Source organism: Pseudochaenichthys georgianus, chromosome 16, assembly GCF_902827115.2.
Source record: "Pseudochaenichthys georgianus chromosome 16, fPseGeo1.2, whole genome shotgun sequence".
In the NCBI taxonomy this organism is placed as follows: Eukaryota; Metazoa; Chordata; class Actinopteri; order Perciformes; family Channichthyidae; genus Pseudochaenichthys; species Pseudochaenichthys georgianus.
This window is the reverse complement of record NC_047518.2, coordinates 10,638,167-10,665,778: the sequence shown is the minus strand read 5'-3', so window position 1 is coordinate 10,665,778 and position 27,612 is coordinate 10,638,167. Positions and strand designations below refer to the sequence as shown.

General features: G+C 42.6%; 1 protein-coding gene across 1 annotated transcript in view; it reads right to left on the bottom strand.

Annotated features, from left to right (window-relative positions):
• Positions 1-25,780, bottom strand: part of gask1a (golgi associated kinase 1A) — a 33,665-nt gene extending 7,885 nt beyond the window's left edge. Inside the window, exons 1-3 of the mRNA XM_071206126.1 lie at positions 25,704-25,780; positions 8,700-9,662; positions 6,143-6,556 (exon numbers count right to left, since the gene is read on the bottom strand). Of these exons, the coding sequence (XP_071062227.1) occupies positions 6,143-6,556; positions 8,700-9,662; positions 25,704-25,706 (1,380 nt within the window). The 5' untranslated portion in view covers positions 25,707-25,780. The remainder of the gene's footprint in view (positions 1-6,142; positions 6,557-8,699; positions 9,663-25,703) is intronic.
• Positions 25,781-27,612: the final 1,832 nt, after the last annotated feature.

Below are 27,612 nucleotides of genomic sequence, written 5' to 3'. Positions count from 1 at the left end.
CAGTGTTTATTAAGCATTTTCAATCCTATGCTGTAACCTTAGGAAGTTAAGTCATAATGCTTTGATCTTCGAGCAATAGAGTTTGAGTGCCTAAAACTAAAATTATAAAAGTAGGGTAGACATGTGGATATTATCCGGCTGAACAAAACGTGATCTGTCTCTTCAATGTGTCTCAACCACAGACCTTATTTCCAGCTATTCTTCAAAATCCTATGGAGAAATTGATTGCTTTTTGTCGAAGGAACCGGAAGTGGTAAAATGCTAACTTACTTCCGGGTTTTAGGACGCGTCACTGCGGCACTCTATACGTTAACCCCATAGGAGAACGCTCATTACTGTAAATAATCACATCATAATAATGTTGCCCGACATGTCGGTAAGGCCAGTTAGATCCTCTTAACACTGCGGGCGTCCTGATGAGTTCTTCTTCACATCATGATATTTCACTGTTAAGGAAAAGTGGCTGAAAAAGACATACTGTACGGTAGTTCCCAATCTTTAGGGAAATTCAACCGCAACCCTGGTTTTGTTCTATAAATACTTCCCTCTGTTTTTGGGTTGGCGCTGATAGGGACTTCATCATTAGCTGCACAGCTGTTGAGTGTCATGATGTACAGTCTCAGTTTTGTGAACGTTTTTGCAATTTTGTAAAGTTACAGGTTTTTTAAGACACGACTGGCCGAGCTCAAGAAAGGGATCATGGTGTCTGAACTGTTTAAGGGGGCCGATGCAAACACACTGTTTTTGACATAAGATAAGAATATTGTTTGACATGAAATGAATAACCTTAGCTATGCATAGAAAATACAAATACCAATAAAATATCATCAATCAATAAATCATTACATCACATTGCATTTAGCTTTTATCCAAAGCGACTTACAATAAGTGCGTTCGACCAACAAAATACAAACTTGAAGAAAACAGAATCATATAAGTACATCAGGCTTCATAGAGCAAAAACATGTCAAGTGCTACTCAACTGGCTTTAGGTAAGCCAGTCCTTTATTAGTATATAAGTGCTTTGTTAGTAGTTCTATCCTCGAGGTGGAGTCGAAAGAGATGAGTTTTCAGTCTGGAAGGTGTGTAAGCTATCTGCTGTCCTGATGTCAATGGGGAGCTCATTCCACCATTTTGGAGCCAGGATAGCAAACCCACGTGTTTTTGCTGATGGGAACTTGGGTCCCCCTCGCAGCGAGGGTGCAGCGAGTCGTTTGGCTGATGCAGAGCGAAGTGCACGTGCTGGAGTGTACAGTTTAACCATGTCCTGGATGTAGGAAGGGCCAGATCCATTCGCAGCATGGTACGCTAGTGCCAGTGGATTCTAGCAGTTACTGGAAGCCAGTGAAGGGAGCGGAGGAGCGGCGTGGGAATATTTTGGAAGGTTGAAGACCAGACGAGCCGCTGCATTCTGGATGAGCTGCAGAGGTCGGATGGCACATCAATGTCACTGCTACGTACCATAGTGGGTGCTGGTGTGTGTGTCTCTCTCTCTCTCCCTCTGATTGTCTCCAGGTGCAGCCTCTCCCCCCAACACGTTCTCACTCCCAACCCGTTACATGTTGACGGTCGGTCAGGGCCCCTCCCCGTCACTCTATTACGGACAGGGTACCCCTTGAGAGTCAGTTTTCAACGGGCAGGGCGTCCCATTGACTTGCATAGAGCTCCCTGAACGTTGGTAATAGACGAGTTGGGATCGCGGCAAAATGCTCTCCGCAGATCCATTCACACAGCGTTTATCAACCTTTTTCTTACTCAATATCAATCCACACTTATTGTTTTTACTTCTTTATTTTAATTGAATAATGTAGGACTTTTGTTGCCGTCCCCAGAACTACCAGGCTATTGTGTGTTTCGCAACATGTTCTCTATGGCACGTCTCTACTTTGAATTGTAGTTTTAAAAGACGTTTTCGTATTTCCCATAATAAGAAGTTGCCAGTATTAAACTGTGTACATCCCTGGAGGTTTAGGGGATAGGAAACACTCACATTTAAAACATATAATTAATAAATGGGTGAAAATTGCTTGTGCCCATAATGGGCAGCATTAATATATATACCCACATGCCAGCTAAGGTCAGAAGAGCTTTATTTACCAGCTGGTCTTATGTGTGTGACCCCTCCTGTTGTTCATTGATGAGCCTGAAACATGCACTTGTCAAGGTTCAGAGGCACATTTTGCAAATATGGCAGTAGCCATCGATCAGCTTAAGATAAGATATACTTTATTGATCCCAAGTTGGAAACATTTGCGTTACATCAGCATGTGTAACAGTTAAATATGCAGTGATGTTTATTTGTAAATCATTTAGTATAATCACACAAATTCTGTGTTTTATATTCAACAATTCTGTGTTCTTTATTTATTGATTGTTCAATACCTTGGGTCGCAGGTTCCTCAACAGTGCATTACAAGACATCTATCAATATGTGTACCTCCACCATTAAACTGTCGTATTCTGCACATTTCTTATACTATCTACATACATCTTATAAGAGTATAATACATATGTATAATATCAGGTAAAATAAGTGCTTAAACATACAGTAGTTAACATGGCAGGAAAGCAATATATTAGTACTTTGTCAGGCTTAACCCTTTGGAGTCCAGGGCTAATTTGGCCGTTTTCGCATACTTTTGATTTGTCTTACTAAACCCCATTAAGAAATGTTTGGCATGTCAATGTTTGGTATCTTTTTTTTAAGGACAACCTCACCTATATAACCTGATAGTTATTTCTGTCATTTTGAGATACTATATGGACATTTTGGACCCAAAATCACAAAAAAACGTAAAAACAGATTTTGAAAATGATATTATTTTTCATATAGGTAACACAAACATACACAACGAAACCATTTGAAAGCTGAAAATATATACATGGGATGTCACTATGATAATGTGAACGTTTGATTTAGGTAGCATGAACCTATATACAAATTTTATGAACAAATAACAGGTGTATCCATAGGCTTTTTTTCCTCATTTCTCAAGTTCTGTCAACAGTGACACAGTAGGCACTGTCAACAAAACATTTAAAAGCTTAAATAATGTACATATGATTTCATTCTGATAAGGCAAAAGTGTTATTATAAATATAATACAAATATATATATATACACATTATGTAAAAAATCTGTTTTTTCTGTCTTTATCTGTGCCACGCTTCAAAGCAGTTTCTGTCAACTACGACACAGAGGGCAACATCACAGGCTCCTCCTCCTCCATGTCAAAAAACAAGCTTAAAGCTTGACTCACGTTCAGAGTTCTCTTCATCATAGTTGAGTCTTCAAAACTCTAAATCTATCTAACTATATCTAAATTCTCAATGTTTGTCTGTCACTTTACTTCAATCGCAATCTCCCGCCGTCTCTCTTCTCTCTCTTCGTCTCCCGCCGCCTGTCTTCGTATATCTTCGTCTCTCTCCATTTCCCGCCGTCTCTCTTCGGTTCCCGCCGTCCCTCTTCGTCTCGTTTCGTATCACTCTGTTTACCTGGTTACCTCACCCCCTCCCTGGTAAATGCATCCTGTTGAGCAGAATCTACAGTTTCCAGTATTTTCCGTTTCGTAAAATGATCAAATACGGCGAAGATATTAAAATATGTGCTTCCATTATTCATACTTTTGAAATAGTAGTATTAACTTTATATCATCGTATGTCCGTGTTTATTGGGTCTTTTTGCATGAAACAAAGACTGGCATATAGTTTCAAGCCAGTACTTTCGACAGAAATACATATATACATCCTGTTGAGCAGGATCTACAGTTTCCAGTATTTTCCGTTTCGTAAAATGATCAAATATGGCGAAGATATTCAAATATGTGCTTCCATTTTTCATAGTTTTGAAATGTATTAACTTTATATCATCGTATCTCCGTGTTTACTGGGTCTTTTTGCATGAATCAAAGACTGGGATATAGTTTCAAGCCAGTACTTTCGACAGAAACACACGGCAATGTTGTCCGGACTGTTGTTTTTATGCGGCACCGGCTTGAACAGGTCATGTGATCTGATCACCCCGGCGTGACGGTCGACTCCAAAGGGTTAATATGTATACCCCCAAACCTTTTTTCTTATTCAAAATAAGACCTTAACCTAAAGTATTATTTAATGTTTAAATAAAGCCTTATTAGTTTGTCTGTCTGTGTCTCCTATTAATATCTAAATAAAAATAATACATTTCAATAACGTGCTTTAACCACCAGGTGTCCCTTTCTATCAGCTTTGCACCGTTATGGTGTAAATATACCAATATACCAATCATTGGATCAAATATAAAAGTCAGCCGAATTAGTATTGATACTGCAAGGAGACTTATATTGTGAAGAGAAATTGAAGATGTTGTTTAATTGCTGATATATTTATGATCCACGTCACATATTCAGTTTCGGCGGCAGTTCTTCCAGTTTGTCGAGAAGTCTTCTCATCAGGGCTCTATAAATAGCAACCTACGGCAGATATGTTATGTTATGACCTCCAAAGAGAAAAGCAAGCAAACTCGGAATAAAGTATTATTTTATTTTGATTTTTTTTTTCCGGATTTCACATCAACAGGAAGTCCGGTTAACTAAAATGTCCGTGCGGAACAATACCCCAACCCATGTGGTGAATATTGTCAATCACCACATTACACACATCCCTTCACATTTACATTTACATTAAAGTATTTCGTGAGGCCTTCTAAAATGTTTTTAAATATAATTAGGGTTGTAGTTGAAGAGTTTGTAAATTATTGCGTTGCCTAGCAACGCATTCATTTACAACGGCACATCCATTAATTCCACAACCACACACATGGATTAACATCGATTTGATACATTAATGTAGCCTTTGTTTTTGCTAAAAGAGGTGTCGACCAGCTGGGGCAACAAGAAAATCGCCGAAATCGAGTGTGACTATTAAAAAATAAATAATTATTATATTAATATTTACAATAACAATCGACCGTCGGGGAGCGTTCTCATGGCGTCTATTATCAACGCTATGGGAGGTCTATGAAGGTCTATGGGACGCCCTGCCAGTTGAAAACTGACTCTCAAGGGGTACCCTGTCCATAATAGAGGGAGGGGCCCTGACCGACCGTCAACATGTGATGGGTTGAGAGTGAGAACGTGTTGCTCCCCCAGGTGCTCCCAATCCCCAATCAGGGCCTCCATAAAGGACCTGAGGAAGGCTGCAGTTGCTCTATCCTTCTCCTCTGGCTGCATGTGTGCAGCATGGTGTCTATGTCTCTGTGTTCTGTTAATTATTAGGAGATGTGCTTCAGTGTATATTTTTGTTCTTTATTTTAGTTTGCTTTGCAAGTTGGCTCGTGAGCCCTTTTTCTTTTGTCCATTAAAAGACTATCTTGTGGCTTCAGAGATCCGTTTCCTCTCCTTTTTCTCCCGCCCGGTCATTTTATATTTCGTTACTTCCCTTTGGTTCCCCTAGCCCAGTAGGGAACGTAACAATCAACATCAATGGATTTCCATTACATATCTCACTTGCTTTGGTAGCATACTGTAAACCTGAAATACCTGATGTTTTAGGCATATGATTCATTTTGTTTAACCTGTTTTAACATTTGAGTGTTTTTGGGGTATATCTTCTTTAAAACGTTTTACAGGCTGGCAGGAGTGGCTATCACAGCTGTAGCCAACTTGGTGATCAAGCCTGTGTCCTTATAAACCAGCATTTTCCTGAAGCACCAGCCATGCCAAAGCAAGACAAAGGAGTTTCGACAGCATTTTAACTAGAACTAAAAATGACCCATTATGCAGACATCCAGTTGAACTCTTCTGCTCCACTTCAATGTGCTAGGTGACGCCAGCATTAGCTGCTTACAGAAACCTAGCTACTTCAGCTTACTTTGAATCGACTGATTTGCTGGACTAAACTTCAGTCAAACATGCGTTTCTGTATAATCCAATTAAATTACAATACATTTACTTACCCAGTTCCAGCATGTCTGCCCTCCTCCATAGCTCTTGGTGATCTACTGTATGTAGACTCTGTCCTCTTTTCTCACTACCCCAAATCCCTTTAATTTGAACATGCCACTGTTCTGTGTAGTACTGCTGTCACTGTACGAGTCATGTTGTGTGTGTGGTCTTCTGTGCACACATGTGGGTACTGAGCGTAAGCGTGGTACAGAGCTTACCTGTAATAAGAAGTCGAAGAGAGCCAGTCTCCCCCACTCTGGGTGGTCTACTCCCACACAGGGCGCTGTCTTCAGGTTTGCTTCACTCCCACAGTGGGCCTGCAGCAGCTTCTGGTACCTGGCCCAGCTGAGCGGTACTGAGTTCTGGTCATTGTCTTTATCAGCCAGGTGTTTAATGTCTGGATCCCACCACACTACAGGTCTGGGTGTGCCGCTGATATATCGGTACGGTAAAATGTCACTGTGGAAAGTCCTCAGCACAGCAGGGAGACTCCTGTTGAGTCCCAGCACCCGGTCCAGATGGAAGGAGAACACTTCAAACCAGTCGTCAGTGCGTTTGACCAGGGAGCAAAGCCCCTGCTGGCAGCGCTCACTGTGGGTCTCTGCATGGCTTTGGGAAGGTGGATCACTCTTCTGTGAGGGACAAATACACTTTTACAACTCTTATTTATAAAACACCTTTTTGTTTTAGACACCTAGCAATACCTGGTGCCTCAGGTAAAAGCTACGAATATTTTCGTTGGAATGGCCTCACTTTGTAGATACAATTTGTATATGTAAGTAAAACAATCAAAAAAACCTTTTAGCCAGCAGTTAAAGGGAAATACTGTGTGCGTTATATTGACAATGATAGCTGATGATTCCAGGCAGTGAAGCTCCTCGCCCTCAACTGTAATACTCTGTCACGGTCCACAGACCCAATTCCAAACCGGAATTATATACCCAGGTCTAGTCTAGAAAACTGTAAAAGTGTTGATTTAATTGTTAAGTTTTGTATGTTTACAGGAACTGGTGCAAAAACCAGGCAGCTTCCAAACATCAGATTTTCAGATTCTTCAATCAGATGTGAGTGTGTCACAGTTCACTCCGTCACAAAGTGGAATTGGCCCTTAGTTTCCCCTTTTCCCTGCGTGTGCCGTGGGTTTGGCTTTCCTTGCAGGCAGCAGGCTGATTGCGGGCCCCTTTCAGACATGCTCAGCTGTCTATCATCATCATCATCATCGTCGTCGTCGTCGTCGTCGTCATCATCCTATCAACACAGCATATCTACAACAGTCCTCCAGCAACTGGAGCTTCCTTGCGTATTGAGTATTTTCCTGTGTTTTGATGCTAATATTTGTCCTTGTGCCACCAGTGGATCATCAGCTCACCTGCCAACGGACCCTCCCGACAGCCTGCTTGCTTCTCCCTTTGCCACACCATTAGGCTTCAAGCCTCACCTGCCTGCCTCCCCTTCCATACCTCCACTATCCTGCCATATCTAGCCCTTCCCTCATCTCTTGACTGAGTACAACCACTGTAAATCTGTAACACTTCATTCCCTCTCGAGTCTGTGTTCTGCGACTGGGTCCAGTTTTTAGAGTAACCTTAACACAGCTGCGGTGAAAACTGCACAGCGCATCACTAGCACATAGCTGCCAAAAAGAGCTACATATATAAAAACTAGGGCTGTCAAACGATTACAAATTTTAATCAATTAATCACAGCTTAAAAATTAATTAATCATGATTAATCACCATTCGAACTATGTCCAAAATATGCCATTTATTTATGTATATTGTTGTGGGAATGGAAAGATAAATGAAAGCAGGCGGATATATCCATTTAACATACAGTATCTATGTTTATTATAACATTTGTATGCGTGTCAAAATGAAAGACAACCCACACACCTATCAATCATCAACCGTGGGGTCTTAATTCATTACGTGTTGATTTCTATCAACGGGGGAGTACTTCAGGAAAGTCGACAGAGGGGGGGGGGGCTAGTGGAGTACTTTGTGACCACAGTGTGAACGTTGTGATCAGCTGTTTTAGCGCAGTTCTCCAGTGAAGGGGGGGGGGGGGGGGGGGGGAGTCTCCCTCCGCAGCCGGTTGGCGTAGTAGTTTTGGCACAATTCCGTTGTACAGACCGACGTTAACAGCAGCCCTGTCTGTGCACACGGAGACCGACTCTGTCGTCCGGGGATCGAACCGCCTTCTGGAAAAGCTTCACAAGTACGTCGGTATGCAAATGCACTTTGTGACACAAGTGACGGTGCGCATTTCAGATTACGCACATACCCTGCGTACCAGTTATGTGCACCCCTGTACTACAGCAAAAGTATTCTCCGTCGGGACTTCCGGCAACAACACCACGCCGTTATCTTGATTCTGATTGGCCAGAAGACTTTATCAAAGATGTTCTATTGAGAAGACGATCACTACGTGACAAAAGTTTTCAAAACCGTGGCTACTGAAATCAATCTTACTAACTGCTGTCTGTGCACTTTACTCCGTGCGAGTTGGCAGACTTTATTTTGCTTACTTTAACATCATTTCTCATGGTGGGGCTAAGCCATTTCTTGGTATGGCTGTAGCCTACCCCAGCCATACCCTGGCGCTGCCACTGGTGGCACGTATGGGGTGGGCCATTCTGCACATGCGTTAAATGCGTTAAATATTTTAACGCAATTAATTAAAAAAAAAATTACCGCCGTTAACGCGATAATTTTGACAGCACTAATAAAAACATATCATCTACAAACAGTTCATTCCAAACAGTGTATCTGTGTACCTGTTGGGGTGCAGGAGGATCCAGTGCCACTTGGAGCACCTGTCCATGTGCTGGCACCCTGGCCTTACTGACCACCTGGCCCCCTGCCAGGAGCTCCATCTTCTGGATGTCCTCCTTGCTGAGCCAGGGCTGGAGCTCTGGGCTGACCCTGATCCTCCTCCGGTCACTGCCTGGGAAGTCCTGCTCTCTGAAGCTCCGACACCAGGCGCCCTCCTTTTTCTTTTGGTTGAACAAAGCCGAGCCAGGATTCTTTTCCTTCTCTTCCGAGGGATTGTGTTGTTTTTTCAGATCCCGAGAGGACTTTTTCACAGCCCGCCAATCCTTAGCGACTTTGCCAGATTTCCCAGTTGCTGGTCTGTTGTTTTCCTTGTGATGTTGACCTAGCTTTGCACTTTGTATTGGTGTGTCTGCTTTCCTGTGCCATCTGGCTGCCTGTCTGTGTGCAGCCTGACTGCCATTTACCCGTGCAGAGTGCTTCACCACAGCACTGTGGTCGCTTGGCTTAATTCTATGTTTTGGCCCTGTGTTGTTAACTGTAAACCGAGAGAGATTGGTGCCTGCCAATTCTTTTCGTTTTGAAGCAATGCCATTGTTTTTATGCTTATTTCTGACAAAGTCTGGGTGACCTCTGTCTTTTATGTTGTTTTTGTCCTCACGAGCAACAGGTTTAGCTGGCACTGAATGTTTAAATGAGTCTTTTAGAGAGGGTTTCCAGGTCCTGCTCTGGATGTGAGTGAGTTGCTGCTGGTTAGAAGAAACAGGGGGTGAATTCATGTCTCTGGGCCTGGGTCTCAGCTCCCCGGTGGAGCTCAGGGCTCGGGACGACCTCCAGTCCATGTCAGAGCCCGGCAAAGGACGGGGCAGGGTCATAGCCATCACAAAGATTGCGAGGAAGAGGAAGAGGGGAAAGAGGAAGAGCAGCCTCTTTTGACCACAGCAAAGTTTTGACCACATGCGCCAGGCCTGTGAGACAAAAATAGACAAAAAGAACCATGATTATAACGGGGTGGTAGCATACATCTCAAAGATAGCTTTTGCACTAGACAGAATGTAGCGCTCAGATTCCAGAGGGGTTAACCAAAGGCTGCACTGAGAGCAACTGAGTCACACTGAACATGGGAAGGGAGCAAAACACGCTGTGCAGAGGAGTGAAAGCACAACAGACATGTGTAACCTTTGAGAATCTGCTGACAGAGGGAGCATAGCTTAAACATCTACACAATTCTGAATATACAAGTATCAGAATATAAAGCTTGTTGAGGCCTGCTCTGTGTTTCTTGTAATGTCCAGCTGAATAGGACTTATCCAGGTGAGACCAATATAATTGTGCTGTTCATACATGCAATGCACAACAACAAGAAAAAGCCTGCCCCTGACTGCTCCCCCTCACTTCCCCTATTTCTGTGGATGCAGAGTGAAGGAATGTTTCACACCATTGAGCTGTCTTCCACGTCTCAGTGCTGTTAACAACTTTCCCAAAAAAATCACTGGTCATAAATATACACTGTTTTCACAACCCATGTTAACTTGTCACTTTAACTTATTATGCACTTTATAACTTAGATGATGACGAAATATGTATATATGCTGACAGTTATTTTACTCTTATTTTTATGTATCTCCTATTTTTATAGTCTTTTATTATTATTATCATTATTTCCTTGATTTTATGTTATTTATTTTAGATTTTAGATTTTATTGATCTGTGTGAATCTTTGCTGTACTGTTTTTTTTTGTTTTTTTTTCACGCTTACCCTGTTGCTGCTTTTGTACAACTGAATTTCCCCTCGGGGATTAATAAAGGTTCATCTTATCTTATCTTATGTCCCTACACCTGTGAAAGCCGTGCCGACACCACCTGGCTGTTCAGCTAGCGAATCGGTGCATGAAAAGCGAAACGGAAGTGAGGGACCCAAACAAACTATTAAGAAGGCAAATCTGAGATTTCATTTAACTCCAGCTCTCGACACAGGTTCGGGAAAGCCCCATGCACTGATTCGCTAGCTAAACAGCCAATCGGAGTGATTTATTTGACCGACAGCCTTTGGCCGATTGCCTACCGATTCTATGTCGAATCGGTAGGTATTCGGCCAAAAAGGTGTCGGCACGGCCGAAAAGACACGACGGTGCGGGACACACCAATCTAAGTAGGGCGACAAGACGCTCATCGTCGGCCTGACATCCATCGACGGCCAAAATCGGCTTGGTGTGTCCGGGGCTTAAGAGGCTTAAAGCCTCTTTCACATCAAACTGACAACTTCCGTGGGGGGTGCGTGGACTGCAGCTCCAGAGACGCTCCTTCGTTAGCCGCGTTAGCAAATCCTGCTGCAAGACCTTACAGCAGTTTTGGGCAAGCTGAATATTTGTGTGTTGGAAAGTTACCAATTACATATAATCAAGTACTGTACTTATGTTGTTGTTATTATTATTATTATTATAACATAATAATTAGAGCCGGGACTCGATTAAAAAAATTAATCTAATTAATTAGAGGCTTTGTAATTAATTAATCGAAATTAATCGCATTTTTAATCGCATTTTTTAAAATCGCATTTTTAAGCACAGGGCCATCTAAGCTAATTTACAGATGGCCCTGAGCCCAATAGAGATTGCCCTGAAAAATGCATGCGGACGAAATGGCACGAAGGGTTTGGGGGGCCTCCCCCTAGACATTTTTTAATTTTTGCAGGTCTTAGATGCTGTCTGGTGCATTCTCTAGACTGAATTATAAGATGAACCACCACAATATTATATGTACAATTTCAATTGTATTCTTCATTTCACTTGTTTGTTTGTTCTTGTTTGTGTTTGCTCGCTTCCTGCATAGCTTTAAGAAATACTTAAGTTGTTGGTCAAAACACTTTCTATCTGATGAAGGCAAATGCCTTCCCAGATGGAAAAAAGTAGAAAACATTACATTCAGTTATAACTGCCAAAACAAACATTATTTACACTATTATGGCCCCTGTTAAAAATGTTTGTAATGTTAACTACTGTAAATTGGTCGAACGAATGCCTCCTCATCCGGAAGCTGACCGAGCAGACCCGAGCAGCAGTCGAGAGGAGCCGAGCGCATCCGCGAAGCACACGTCAGAGTTCCCGTTAGCCGGCAAATCTAAATATCTTCGTTCAAAATCATTTCCCTTTAGAGCAATACCGCTTCAGTTGCGCCACTTATGTGAGAGACAAGAAGAGTATGTGACAGACAAGAATAGTCAACTCTAATGTCTAACACTTAATGTGGAGAAAGAGATGTCCTGTATGGGTTGATTGTGCGTTGATCTGTTGGTAATGCCTCGGGGCTCCGGTGGGCATGTAAACAAATGCATAATGCTGTGCTATACTTTGTGGCATCCAGTTGCATAGCGACACTTATTGTGTAGTTGTCTTTTAATAAGCAGGTAGTCTATCATTAGCTAGAACTAGCTGGATCTGATCGATATGGACATAAACGCGAGTGAAGTCTAATCTGACGGGAGAGAGAGATCAGCTGCAGCGGTGAGCGGAACAAAAGTAACACACACTTCAGGTTAGAGCACTCATGGCCTCCATCCGCGACGACGCACGGGAGCTCGGAGCCGTCTCTTGGCCCCTCCTCGCACGGGAGACAGCAGCTGACGGATGCCTCGGCCACCTCCTCCAACTCATCCAGCAGGAGGGTGGGATTGACGTAAATGACCCTGCCCTGGCGAGTCTGTCATCGGTCTGTGAGTCCATCTACGCACGCCCCAGGGGATCGCTCAGCGGCCGGCTGTTGGACCCCGCGACTCGGCTATGGGCGCTTCCCCACCGGCACCTGCCGGTGAGGCGTCCTCTGACCTCACCGTTCCTACGGGTGCCTTCCTGGGCGCACCGGTGCCGCAGTCGCCGCCGATGCTGCCCCAGCCTACTCGGCCAGGCCGCGTGAGGAGGCCGCCTGCACGTTACGAGCCCGAGTCCGGCAGCTGGATTTAGACCGTTAACCTATTCCGTCCCATAGCTTTCCGGTCTGGGGGGGATGAAGAGTTTATCGCCGGCCACAAGAGGGCAGCGTCACTGCTGTCGCTGCCCGGATATGCCGTGCTTTGACCCGGTCGTGCTTAGCGGCCATTTTAGTTCACATGTTGTTCATTCACTCCGCCTCGAGTTGAGACGTTCATCCACTCACTCATGTAAGACTGTTTCCACTACTGTTTAGTGTGTCTTTAATATATGTAATTTAATATATGTGTATTGGTCATGACATGCATGTATGTAATACTTTGTCAGCTTATCGTCATCTTTGTCAATAAAGTACCAAGACTGACATTGAGGAGTGTGTTTCTTCAATCACACGTAGCTATTTTAATTACCTCTCAAACTACCTAAACTAGTTATACTGTAGATATGTTTAGTTTTACTGTCGGGTCACTCATTACTGGATCCGCGAGCTGCATGATACTGGCATAATAGGTTGCCCGATCGGGCAACCAGCAGGTGAGGCTTCATTGCCCGAGCTAAATACTAGATGGCCCCGGGCCATCGGGCAGTCCTTAATGTCGAGCCCTGTATTAGTGAGCTAGGGAGTTGGTTATTTTCTCAGACGTGGACTTACTTATCCTGGCCCTGAAACCAGTCATCTGGCTGAGTGTGGGTTGGGTCAGGGTGTGGTTCCTTGCACTCGGAGTCGGGCTAACGTCCACGCTAGCTGCTACATGCTTTGCATTTAGGTGATACTTTAGGCTTGATGTGCTGCGGTGATATGCACATTCTTTTTTGCAACAGCTTCGGTTCATGTTAATTTACAAACTCTTCAACTACAACCGTAGTTATATTAAAAACATGTTAGAAGGCCTCACAAAATACTTTAATGTACATTTAAATTAAAATGTGAAGGAATGTGTGCATAACAAAATACATCCGTCATAAACGAAACCGGAAACATATAGGCAAGATCCTCAGCTCGTTGATTGGATGGTTTAGCCGCAATGCGTGCTGGGATTTGGTGTTTATGCGATGTGAAATAAGAAATAATAAGAAATACTGTAAAGCCACATCATACAAACACCAGAAGAGTTGTGTGTTAATGCACACACACCTATTCCCCATATAACCATCCCTCCTCCTGATGGAGCAGGTGTCTAAAAGCTGTCTTTCCTCTCTCTTTTTATATCGCTGTTCTTGTCTTCCAGCTCAGGGCTGCAGGAAAGTATTCAGCATTATGTTGAGACATGCAACAAGTTCTGCAGAGCCAGCTCGCCCCAGGAGAGGAGGAGTGCAGGGGAATACAGGAGGAACTTATGAGTCACACAAACAACTATAAGAGGATTAACATAAGAAGCATGCCCCAAGGGGGAATCCTGTCCAACAACCGCTGGAACAAGCCATCCGGTCGGGAGTGATTACAAACGCTGAGTTATATTTCTGGAAGGACTCAAAGGGCACATAGTTGGCAGTCAGTTTATATTTTTCCAAATCATTTAGGTGCAAAAACAGGCTTTCCTAAAACCCATAAACAAATCTTCATGACAGAAAGCCTCACATTGACAACCCAGTTACATTTGAGTTGTTAAGTCTTCATTTCTTAAAGGCTCACTTCATCATATTCCATCTTTCTGTTTGACTGGCAGAAAGTCGGCAGGTGTTACCAATTTCCTCAGACACTTTGGGAAAAGGCAATCACTTACTCTAGTGCAAAAAAAAATGGAAAAGAATGTAGTCAAATAGGGATCACTTTATTACAGGGTATGGTTGTATTATTTCATTTGTTGCATCCTCATCTCAGACTTTGCACCACGCCTCCAGCACTTATCGTGAAAGACGCAATGCATTCACATGGATGAAAGCTACGGTAAAGAAGATAAGGCAGCAGTATTGTCTGGAGCAGGAGCAAACATGCCTGATGTAGATCTATGCATTATATAGTTGTGGAAAGGCTAGATGTTCTCAATCAAGAGGACTTCCTACGATATTCATTCTCTCTCTCACTTCCCCAGCAGCCTCTAAAATGCTACTCTTTTAATTGACCGACTACATTTTCCCATGATCCCCAACAGCCAATCACTGTGCAGCTGTCACATTTTAAATCTGTTTTCCCCTCACTGCAGTTAGTGGTTCTTTCAGGCTTCATGGCATTGAAGTCCACTCCAAAGACCCCTCCTTTAAATTACATCGTATAAAGATAGGGTCTAATTGCCAAAGACTATTCAAACTTCTATCAAAATAAGTCTCTCCTGATTAAATGATGATCAGATGTGATATTAGCCTTAACAGCATTTAACATTCACCCAGCTGGAATGTATGCATGTAGGCAGTTATACATGTGGACAAGCCAATAACTTAGTTAGCATAAAAAGTATACAGTACGGACTGTGTGTGCCTTCAGATAATTCCATTTATAGTGCACATGTATTGATGTATTTGAATGATGTCCTGTGGACAAGCGTATATCTAAAGATCTCGCAGAGAAACCTTGTGAAGAGGAAACCTTACACTGCTCTTCCTGCCCTGTGTCCCATCAGAAAGTCTCTCCTAAGAAGCAGTGGATGAAATTACCAAGGTGACATTTGGCACGGGTTAAATGACCTGCTCTTTGTGAGGAAAGTTAAATGTTTCTGTGGTGTCCAGGCATTTTTTCATCCTCCAAGTGAGCGTTTTGTGTTTCTTTCTATGGTTTATCAAGCCTTTGTACATTTGTACCCCTTCTTTGGTGTTGTGCATTTGGGTCTTGAGCCTTGTATCATACTGTAGTAACTAGGGATGTCTCGATCACCTTTTTTTGCTCCCGATCCGATTCCGATCATTTCATTTTGACAATCTGCCGATACCGATTTTTCCCGATCCGATCTTTATGCAATGCATTAAGAGAAAAAAAGGTAACAGATAACGGCTGGTCATCCAACGCGATGAATTCAGCTATCTTGGCTGTTATTGTGTTGGCCTTTTCACTGTTCTGGGGCAGTTTCTCTTTCCTTTTAAAAGTCTCTGAAAGTGTTGGTTGTTTCAGTGCCGTTACCCGAGTGGCCGCTGTGTACTCGTCGTGTTGTTGTTGATGTTTGTTTCTCAGGTGGCGTATTAGATTGGTCGTGTTGAACGTAGCTCTGTTCTTTCCACCACGCGGAACCTCCGCCTTGCAAACATTGCATCTGGCTGTTACACTGCCTTCGCTTTCAATTTTATAATACTTCCAAACTCCTGACATTTTCTCTGTCCCGACTCCCGAGTCACCAGCTGAACGTAGCCTCTCGTTAGCTTACTGCTACTATTAGACACTGCGCCCACTCTGCTGCCAGATTTCAGAGAAATAAGCAACCAGGTCTGAAAACAAGCCCAAAGAAAGCAACACATACATGATGTTGTGTCATTTTAAACCAAAACTAAGGCCTCGGGATGACTTTAAGACGTGAACATGGTCATTTTTGTTTTGTAACATTAAATAATAATAAAAAAATGTTTTTAAAAATCCCGATCCCCAATTTTTTTCTCCCGATTCCGATCTTTTGAAAATGATCACGTGATCGGATCGGGACATCTCTAGTAGTAACAGTTTATAATGAAGAGCAGTCTTTAGGGAGGGTTTAATCTATTACAATAAGTGAAATGTTTGAAAAGGCATCGCTGCTCTGCTGAACAAATCAATGCACTTTCTACTTCAGAATGTTTATCACCAAACACTGTACAGACCAGCCTTCCATTACAGCCTCACACCATCATTATACTGTATATCATCATCAGTGATCTTTTACTAGAACCATACTTAAGTTCTAACAGCCATCCTATCAGCTTTGTGAGGCAATTCTAACATGCTGATGTTTTTATACCCTGGGCAAAGGAATAAAGGTTGCAGTGCTTGATGTTCCTCATCTCTGTGTGTGGAGTGAAGCCAAGACATATGATCACATTTCTGAAGGTAATTACTCTCCATTTGTCGGCAATGGGCGTGCTCATGTGGCTGGATATATTCCCAAGTGCACATTCCACAGTTCTCCTAAGAGAAAGGTGGAGCATGATCTAGATTAGAAGATTTGCATGGCCAAAAATAACCAGGGCTGACATTTTAAAATAATTTGCTGACACACAAGAGACACACTTAATATGGGTGTTATTCAAATTACATTTATAAAAAAGATAAAATGACACTGTGGGTAAACATGAAGACTATCATAGCTTGCAGAACCACCACTTATTACGTTTACATTCCAACCCCTGATATCACACATTTAGGTAGGAATCTACCTCTATCTTTGTGAGACTATTAACCTTTCATGTCTGACTTCTCTGCAGTAGGCATTCATGTGGCTGTGTTTTGTTCATAGCCAAATACATCTTTAAAGTCTGTTTCCCATATCTCCACACTCAAAACATTGGTCCTGTGCTGGTATAACCGATGTATAACTTCACTTGTTTATATTTCAGTAATATCATTTTTGTCCATACTTTCTTTGTAAAACTTGTCACTGTCACTTTATTTTTTAGATGCTTTTATTTTGAAAAGTACGTTTCATTTTTGGTACTCTTGGCACCGGCACATTTCTGTAGACTTGCGCTACTTTCCTCAGTTAGCTTCAGGCCCGACTGCGGAGAAGTAAGTGGAACAAGTGGTGTCATAAATGTTGTATTTGATATGTTAATAGATTGTTTAATGTTACACTTCACACAAGCCAAAGTTGTTGCAGTTAATATCTATATTTTTCCGTGTGTAACTGTATGTGTTTATATAATGTGCAGCGCTTCAAACAGTGTGTGTGAGCTTTCTAAAGTTTAGCTATGCTAACCTAACATGTGGGTGTTTTCTTCCACTGAAAGTATTAAGGTAGAAAGCTGATTAAGTAATTTTCTGCTGTAATTATATGCTGCTTTGCACAGGTATGTGGGTATTCTTTTTGTGTTTTGTAACTGTAAATTGTATTGTTTGTTTTGCAAGTGTAAATTAATGGTTATATTTTTATATATTCATTTACAAAGAAAAACCGGTTTGCCACCATGGATAAATGTATATCTGTTAAAAGAATATGTTAATTGTATTATTTAGAACTCTGTGTATACTTTCCTGAGTTAGCTTCAGGCCCGACTGAGGAGAATATTAAGGTAGAAAGCTGATTATTATGATTATGATTAATTATGTGCTGTTTTGCACAGATAATAAATCCTGGTTGGCAAGAAAGAAGTCGTTTGCATCCGATAAACACAACACAACGCAGAGATCACATGTGGCGTCAAACCACACCGGTTACACTGGCATCGTTAGAGCCATCCCTGTGTTTAACTCTGAATTAATCGAAGACCGCCATAGAAAATTAATGGGTATGAGTGTATTATGTTCATCCTGCAGATGGAAAACATCTATATACACACACACACACACGTTACGGGAACCTCTCCCTTTCTCGCGCTGTATGATACAATGTATGATACCTTCTCACAGGTGCGAGGTCTGTGCCCCTCGAGAAACACAAACCTCTCACTTTCTCGCGCTAAATGCGCCTCCCTTACTGGCTCTCAAGCAGTTATATTTGTGCCTTGCTCACATTTGATTCATTGACACAATGAGCAGGCGACCGATTAGGCGATTTTCTGTACGAGGGGCTCTGGACAAATTTTTTAACCAGATGAAGAGGAGATTGAACCAGATGAAGAGGAGATAGAGGAAGATGTCTCAGAAATGGAAGACAACAGCGATCCAGACTATGAGCCTACAACAGACCAGGAAGAGGCACCTGAGGGAGAGGCACCTGAGGCCGGGAGAGGCCCCTGAGGCCGGGAGAGGCCCCTGAGGGAGAGGCCCCTGAGGGAGAGGCCCCTGAGGGAGAGGCACCTGAGGCCGGGAGAGGCCCCTGAGGGAGAGGCCCCTAAGATAGAAGCCCCTGAGGGAGAGGAGCCTGAGGTGACATTCCACAATTGTGCATTGCCAACCATGTGCGTGAACACACATGAGCACGCACACACACACACACACACACACACACACACACACACACACACACACACACACACACACACACACACACACACACGTTCTGTTATGGTATATTTCTCTTTCAATACATGTTCATTGAAGAAAGTATCAGTGTCTTATTTTATATTCATCACAGTGAATGCTGAACTTGATGGGCGCACCGGTGGGTCCGGTCCATGACATGAAACACTGGCTTGCTTCTATCAAATCAATACTGTCATAGTCTGCTCCATCATTCACCAGTAGTTTTCCATTCACCTGCCTGTTTCCTGATCCTGCCTGTCCCTCGACTATCCTGCCTGGCCTGTTATCCGACCCTGCCTGTATCCACGCTGACCGCCTCGCTTACTCCCTGACCCTCTGCCTGTCCCTGACTCACCTTCTGCCCGCTGTCCTCCGGTGCGTTATACTGCCCGGTTGGTATTCCTCCAATCCAGTGGAATCTCCAATAAAGTATATTACCAATTCTCCTTGGTTTCTCGAGTGCTGCATTTGGGTTCTCCTTAAGATTGTGACAAATACATCCCATACATCATTGGAACGGGAAGAATCCCAGCTACAACACTAACTAAATAATGTCCATCTCCAGTAAACACAGCCTACATGGCAAGCATTTTTATAATATACAGTAATGTAAAATAAGCACTATCTTTGAACTTACTACCAAAAATAATATGAAATTCACCCCTGGTGTCATTCTGTCTATCATCCCTTAATTCTACTTGCTTTGGCTGTTCAAATGAGATGTCAACCATCAAAATTGGATAAGGGGTTCCACGTTCAATTTTGACCGAAAATAGCATGGGAAGGAGGGTATGACCGAACGCAAGAGAAGGGTTAACCTTCTGAGACCCACATAGGACATTTCTGTTTTTGTATATTTTTGTGTTTTGCCTTATAAATTGTCATTTCTTTACAGTATAATCAAGTTTTGCACATCCCAGAAATCAGCACAACCTCAGCTAATGATATGTCATTCATTAGAGACTTATATACAATATAATAAGGGATATTTGCCCATAAAACATTTTTTTCTTTTAAAACGGAGCTTGAATTTTTTACATATTTCATTAAAAATAACTGCTAACCATAACATTGAAAAAACATCCAACACAGACAATTGCACACATTTATTATCATTGTATCAGAACTGATTAGAAGATTCTAACTTATTCTGTTAATTTGTTATGCCCATTCTTTTGGGCAGTTTTTTTGCAAGGAATTGTAAAAGAAATTGTCAAGACTACTCATGATATATATGACCCCCTCTCTATCCAGGGCTCAACGCTAACTTTTAAAAGTTTAAAACAAACACACGGCGCACCGCGCATGCGATTTAACGTGCATCGCTTTCTGGCTCCGTAATCACACCAATGCACGTGCAACTTAAGTATCAGGTTCCGACTGGTCACAACAATAATTAAATATCACTCTTAATTAGACCCTCCAGAAAAACGCGATTCTGCGATCGCAGAATTTACCGCATAATCAGCAAAATGGCGCAGATTTTTAAAAGGCCGCATAATAATCCCCGCATTTTTCCACACAAAGTTGAGAAAAAAAAAGTTAACTCATCTCATTTTTGGATCTCTGCTGGGTTTTCTTTTAACACCTTAAACCCCCCCTTGGGCTTGGTCCCTCCCCTCTCCCTCTGCGGATCTAAGGTCCGGTAGAGGGGGATGGGGCACAGAGTCGCTTATCCAGGCGGGGGAGTGCATCTGACGAAGAGATAGGTTGTTGTGCTCTCTATCTCTGTTTCTTATCCTACATTTTCACCCTGGACTAGAGGGAAAGCGTTCTTGGACGCCTTTTCAGCTCTGTTTCTTACTATATTCTTCCTACCCCGTTTACCTTGAACTATTCTAGGAGAGTGTGTTGACGTTGACTCGTTGGGCCTTTCCTCCTGTACTTGTTTGTTCCCCAGTTCTTTCCTTTAACTGAATCTAGGAGAGGGCATTTAGGCCTCTCTACTTCCTTCTTTTGATTAGTTTAGTTTTCACCCCCTTTCCCTTGAACTAATTTATACGGGAGAGTGCATTTACGTAGTCACGTTGTGCCTCTCGGCGTATACTTTGACTTTCTGTCTTTTTGGAGTATGCTAGTTCGTTGGATACGTTGGGCTTTTCTACTGTTGCCGCTCTTCACTAGTATCCCATGTCCCCTCTTCATAATTTGGGTCTTCATAATTTCCACCCTATTCTAAGGGGAAGCATGATGGTGCCTTTTCTTTTCAATTTGTGTTTCTTCACCTCTTACTCGTTTAATATTTAGGAGTGCATTTACGTAGTCACGTTCTGCCTCTCTCCTTGTTTCTGGCTATTCTTTTCATACCCTTGTTTCTCTGAGAAGAGAAGAAATACTATTCTAAAAAGGAGCTGACACATGGTGTCTCTTCACTTGTACACTTGAGGGGTCAGAGTTCATATGGTGAGGGATTCCATGAGCGATATGCGCCGGCCTGTGCCTTTACCTTGGACTTCTAATAGAACTGCTCGGGTCTTGATAGATTGAGTGGGGAAGTTCATGAGATCTTTCTAGAGGGTTATCAAGAATAACTTTTATCCAATGACCTTTCCCCTCTCTGTCTGTGTCTGTGTATTCTCTTGTTCCGATTAACCCAGCCAAATCTTTTTTCTTGTTTTGTATCTATATCTACGCCGGGATCCGGAGTCGAGGCTGATCCTCTTGCTGTAGTCCTGTGTCTTGGATCCTCTATCCCGAGTTCTGGATTAAGTCGTGGACTTCGGGTCGTGGCTGAACCTGTCTCTGCGGTCCTGCCTTGGGTCTCGCCATGCTGCTTCCCTGATGGCTTCCACAGGATTGTAGCTGACATCCTCGTGGATTCATCTTCTTATTACAGACACATGCATTTCCTAACATTCGGTCTATATGCTGTAAAATGTATTATCTCTTCGATTTACACACGGCATCTATTGCACGTCTGTCCGTCCTGGGAGAGGGATCCCTCCTCTGTTGCTCTCCCTGAGGTTTCTCCCATTTTTTCCCCTTAAACTGGGTTTTCTCTGGAAGTTTTTCCTTGTACGATGTGAGGGTCTAAGGACAGAGGGTGTCGTTTTTCTCATACTGATATTCTGAACAATCTGTGTTGTTGTATTTGCTGTAAAGTGTCTCGACTGTAGGCTAATTTTATTATATGTACAGCACTTTGGCTCGACCAAAAATCATTTATAAATGTGCTCTATAAATAAAACTTGATTGGATTTGATTTGATTTACTGACGAACATTTCTGCTAAAGACCGGGCAAAGCAGTACCCCGATGTCTTGCACGAAAGTGGGGGTAAACTATTCTGCACCCCGTGCAACTGTGTGTTGGAGCCAGAGGTCACGTTAACCGAATATTTTCCGTCTATGACGGACAAATCTGAAAGCAGTCCGTCATTTTGACAGATTAGAACAAACTCGGAACAGCGCCAAAGTTTCCCCGCAGCGAGGCTCCGGTGTTATGCCGTGTTATGCATGCCCTCCAAAAAGGAAATCATACCGTTTCCAAACCTAACTGTGCCGTACAAATCATTGAAATGTCTGTGAGTGTTGGCTTTACGCTGTGCACGCTCCCGCGAGGTGCAGCAGCCATGCATAACACGGCGCATGTGAACTGTTCCCCCCCCCCCCCCCCGTTGACAGTTCACGAGCATGCTCCCCGCCTCGTCAGAGTTGTGTAAAGGCCGACGGGTAATTCTGGATTTTGACAGAAGTTTTACGATCCTGTCCGTCAAAATGACGGGCAGTGAAAAAGTCTAGCGCAACCTCTGGTTGGAGCATACGAGAACATCGATGGTGACGACCCACTTTGATTCATTCAAAGATTCGAAAATGCTTTCTGCTGCTGCGGACAAGAAAGCCAAACAACTCACGTTCACCGAGGCATCAACCTTCAAAACCCTTTCGAGGGTTACAAGAAACGAGGTGAGTAGCCTACAAGATTGAAGCTGGTCAGAAAACGAGGCGGAGAAGTGTGTGTGTGTGTGTGTGTGTGTGTGTGTGTGTGTGTGTGTGTGTGTGTGTGAGAGAGAGTGTGATTAAAATAGCCCAATTTCTTTCACAATAAATAAACATTGCATGTGTTTAATTGAATAGTAAAGGGGTTTAACGTTAGTGGCAGGTTGTGTATGAGAGAGAATAAATAAATAAGACAGCCCAATATTTATTTTTCCCGCATATTTTGCAATTTCACCGCATAAAATCACATAAAACCCTGCATGTTTGATCGCATAATCAAGGATTTTAGCCCGCATAATCAAGGATTTGTGCACGCGTTTTTCTGGAGCGTCTACTTAATACAACAAATAATGAACATTTATCTATTTTGGGGTGCACATTTTGCTGTTCTTATTTCTTTATGTTAGAAACTGGTTGCCACTGATGGCAACCAAAGGCCACGAAGTGGTTGACATTTTTTATGAATGGTTGCCAATGGCAACCTGGCAACCGTTACTGTCGAGCCCTACTATCCAAATCTACTTCCAAGAGCAAAGCTGTGTCACCAACTTCTGCACACCCAACGCCCCGATCGGACCCAGCCTCAGGCACCACAACCACCAGTGTGCACCAGTCGTGGCCACACCAGCAGCCGACGCCCCCTGCCTGCGGTTTATGCAGACATCTGAAACATTTGTGTCCCACATTTCAAAACATTTCATCTGTCCTGCACTTGCATAATATACCGTAAGAGCCATCCCGTGTTCAACTTCGAAAGACACGTCTGTATGAGTAAGTGGGTCTATAGTATAAACATGAACACCTGCTGCCTCAAAGACTGAACATACTTCAGGTTGGGATCCCAAACTCACAGTTTTTGAACCCTCTGACAAATGTACCAAATCGTTGGAGCTCATTTGCTAACAGCTCATTGGGTATGAACAGCAAAACACCAGAGATGGTAAACTGTGTGGATGGCACTGACAGCGGGGAAACTTGGATATTTAAGTCCCTGATAAACACACCGCCTCGATCAGCTGATAACCATGCAGCTCATCTTTCATGAACACCACCACTTTGGTCAATCTAGAGGCAAACAACATACTGTCAAGTCCTACCGGCTCACTGACAGCCAGTAGCGGCTCCAGGGTATGGCTGGGGTAGGCTACAGCCATACCAAGAAATGGCTTAGCCCCACCTTGAAAAATGATGTTAAAGTAAGCAAAAAGAAGTCCGTCAACTCGTGCAGAGTAAATTGCACAGACAGCAGTTAGTAAGATTGATTTCAGCCACTTGTCTGGAAACGGATTTGAAAACTTTTGTCACGTAGTGATCGTCTTCTCAATAAAAGATCTTTGCTAATGTCTTCTGGCCAATCAGAATCAAGATAACGGCGTGGTGTTGTTGCAGGAAGTCCCGACGGAGAATAATTTTGCGGTAGAACCACTCTTTATACATCCATGGATACAACATTATGTGTTGATAGAAATCAACACGTAATGAAATAAGACCCCACGGTTTGATGATTGATAGGTGTGTGGGCTGTCTTTCATTTTGACACACAGAACAATTGGGGCTATCCACAGTTATCCACAATGTAAAGTAATTCACACAGCCTTTCCTCTTCTCTCTGTGAGGTGCAGCAGGCTCAGCAATATGTTGTGTAGTAATAGATGTATTTATTTTTCTTCTCAGGAGAGTACCAGAATGTGTATTTTATGTTAGTATTTCAAAAAATCTCCTGCAGGGGTTGGGTTTTCAGCATGTCAACTCTTTCACCTGTGGGGAAGTTGCAGGATTGGCTCCAGGTCGCCCTTTTTCTTACTACCAAGACAAATGTGCCTTTTTATTTCATACAGTTCAATTTGGATTGAGACAGGGAAATAATCTAAACCTCACGCGTGGCGTTTCACTGTCAAGGGGCATGATATAGCGTGTATGTAATTACATTGCAAATACTGACTTGAGCCCCACCACTGTATGGGTTAGCCCTACCATAGAATACCCAACACAAATACTCTGGAGTCGCCACTGCTGACAGCCAGCAGAATCTCCTCCACAGCAACACTGTTATCCTGCTGGACTACGGGAAAAGAGAGAAGAATAAAACAGGAGAGCAGAGAAGAAAAGGGGAGGGAGGATAAGAGAAAAGAAAAAGAAGAAAGAGGAGAGGAGAAAAGTAAAGAAAAGACAAAGAGAAGAATGGGCAGAGCGTTCTCTTGGTTGCCATGTGGCGGTGGAAAGCAAGAGTCTGTCTACTCTGCGTCTGGAACTCATTTGAAATGTGAGACTATAGGGACCGCTCCAAAGACAGATGATAGTCAGGAGATAGGAAATCACTGTTTTGACTTGCCACCAAGCTATGTTCAGGCCTCTTTGCAAAAACTGTGCAGATTGCAAATGTCAAGCAACAGAGGTATTTGTTCTATAAATATTAACATTGGATTACCATTTGCATAGGATCACAGAGCTTGTGCATTTTCTTTCCTTTTTATTTACTGAAATGAAAGGAAACAAGTAGTGATGACTGTCCACAACTACTTTTAAATTACATATTTTGCATAAACAGCTTCATAATAAAATGGTTAATATCACATGGCTATTCTGCAGAACTCTTGCTTAATATTTTTGCTTATCGTGATTTGAACGAATACGTGTTAATTGCAGGTGGGCACATTAACCTTAAAGCCTAAAGGTAATTGAATCATAGTAAAGGATTTTTGAACTTCTTCAACCGAATATAGACATTCGTATAATCCTGTACAGCAAAACTGTATCACATATATTTGTATACTCTTTTTTGACTTGGGTATTAGTTCTCAGAAAGTAAAACAAATGAAAAAACGTGTTGCTTTATTGGGAACTTAATTTCTCTTGCACACAAAATTATACCCTTAATTTGTAAAATGCATAGGTCTGGTATGATCTTTTCAAATTAGCTAAACACATACAGATGTGTTGTCCATGGTTATATTATATAGGCTTCAATAACACTGAGGGAAAACATGCACGTTTCACTGCTTTGCTGCTTAGTGGGATACGGGTTAGCAGAGCCATATCTGAGCTCTGCTTACTCAGCACTTCGCTCAGTGTCTCGGCTTGTTTCATGCTGCACGGCTGAAGGGGAAACGTTAGTCTGAAACAGGCTTACCATGGTTCCTAAGCCTGGCCGAGGGCATTCCACTTCAGCCTCTGCAGGTAGGTTTAACGCCAACACATCCCGTGGAGCGGAGCCCGGGGACCCCCGAAAGTCACTGGTCCTGACGTTGTAGCCGGGCGTAAGTCACTCAACTACTTTATTTTGGAAAATATTTCCACAGGTGACTATGCAAAAAGGTCCTCAGCTGCACAGGTAACACCAGCGTACTGTCATTATCTTTGCTGCAGATTTAAGTTTGATGAGCAGGCTGTCGCGAGCCCAGCCTCCCTCACGCGGGTACCCGCTCCTCCACGAGACCGTCTGGGAAAGTGGTTTCAAAATAAAAGCCACTGTGTTTACGGAGGGACGTAGTGAAATATGAGAAGTCTTCCCCCTCCACAACATAGCGTCCTCACAGCTGCAAGAAAACTTAAGGAAGACCTGACAAAGGAAAGACTCTCTCGAAACGTTGAGGGAAAAATAGATGGACAGATAAAAAGAGATATTGTTGGAAAGACGAATGGACAGTGGTGGACTGTAACTAAGTACATTTACTGTACTTAAGTACAATTTTGAGGTATAGCCTACTTTTACTTCACTTGAGTCTTTTCATATTATGGTAGGCTACTTTATAATTTTACTTTACTAGATTTTGGAGGCATGTTTTTACTTCACTCCACTACATTTATTTACAAATGTATTTACTAGCTACTTTGCAGGTATGGATTTATAATAGAGAATATAAATCAACTAATAAATCATAATGTATTAACAAAGGTTTAAAAGCTACCCAACAGTAGGATCTGTCAGTGGCGGCTGGTGCATTTTTCTCCAGGGGGGGCTCTACCAAAATATAAGCAAACGTATACACAAACTCAAAACATATGTCATAGTATGTCAAATACATTTGCAACCTATGTTGCAAATGTATTATCTTATCTATTATCAATTTACACACGGCATCTATTGCACGTCTGTCCGTCCTGGGAGAGGGATCCCTCCTCTGTTGCTCTCCCTGAGGTTTCTCCCATTTTTCCCTTTAAACTGGGTTTTCTTCGGAAGTTTTTCCTTGTACGATGTGAGGGTCTAAGGACAGAGGGTGTCGTATTGTCATACTGATATTCTGTACACACTGTGAAGACCACTGAGACAAATGTAACATTTGTGATATTGGGCTATATAAATAAACATTGATTGATTGATATTACAATGCGCTAGCTCAAAGGCACACAGCACTTGATACAGTATATTCTTTTAGTGCCTGTTTTGGTCAACCTCCTTATTATGCTTACTGATCCCTATTCTGTAGCCCTCATTGGCAGGGTCGACTCTAGAACAAATCGAATGGGGGGGGCAATCATTTACAAAGGGGGGGCACACACTGCCGTCAACAACCAACACACAAACACCAACGCAACTTCAAAAAACATGCTGTAAAGTCTGTTGTCTTTCACACACATTGCAGGGTGTAGTGCTATTGTATAGCGCACCTATGACTTGTGCATACATGAACAGTTGTGGCACGACCACCAAAACAGAAACATATAAGGAAATAGGCCACCATATGAAAAGGGTGCAAATGTATTTAGTATCCTATCCATGTGGGTGGGTGTGGACCTAACCTCCTCTAGGAGGGTCTGGGGGCTTGCTCCCCCGGGAAGATTATTAAAAAAAATATTGAAGTTAAATGCATCAATCTGGTGCACTTTGAGAGCAACATTAGGAGATCTATGGATAGTCTACATCTCTCAGCATCTATATGAAACAGAACTGTACACAGATTTACTTTTTCTTTATGGATATTTTATTAATCACTCCCCTTTTAAACTGTATTCTTGTGTTACTGTCCTATAGTATTTCATACCCGTTTTTTTTATTTATTCTCTTATTCTTTAATAACTATAATGATCATATAAAGGTA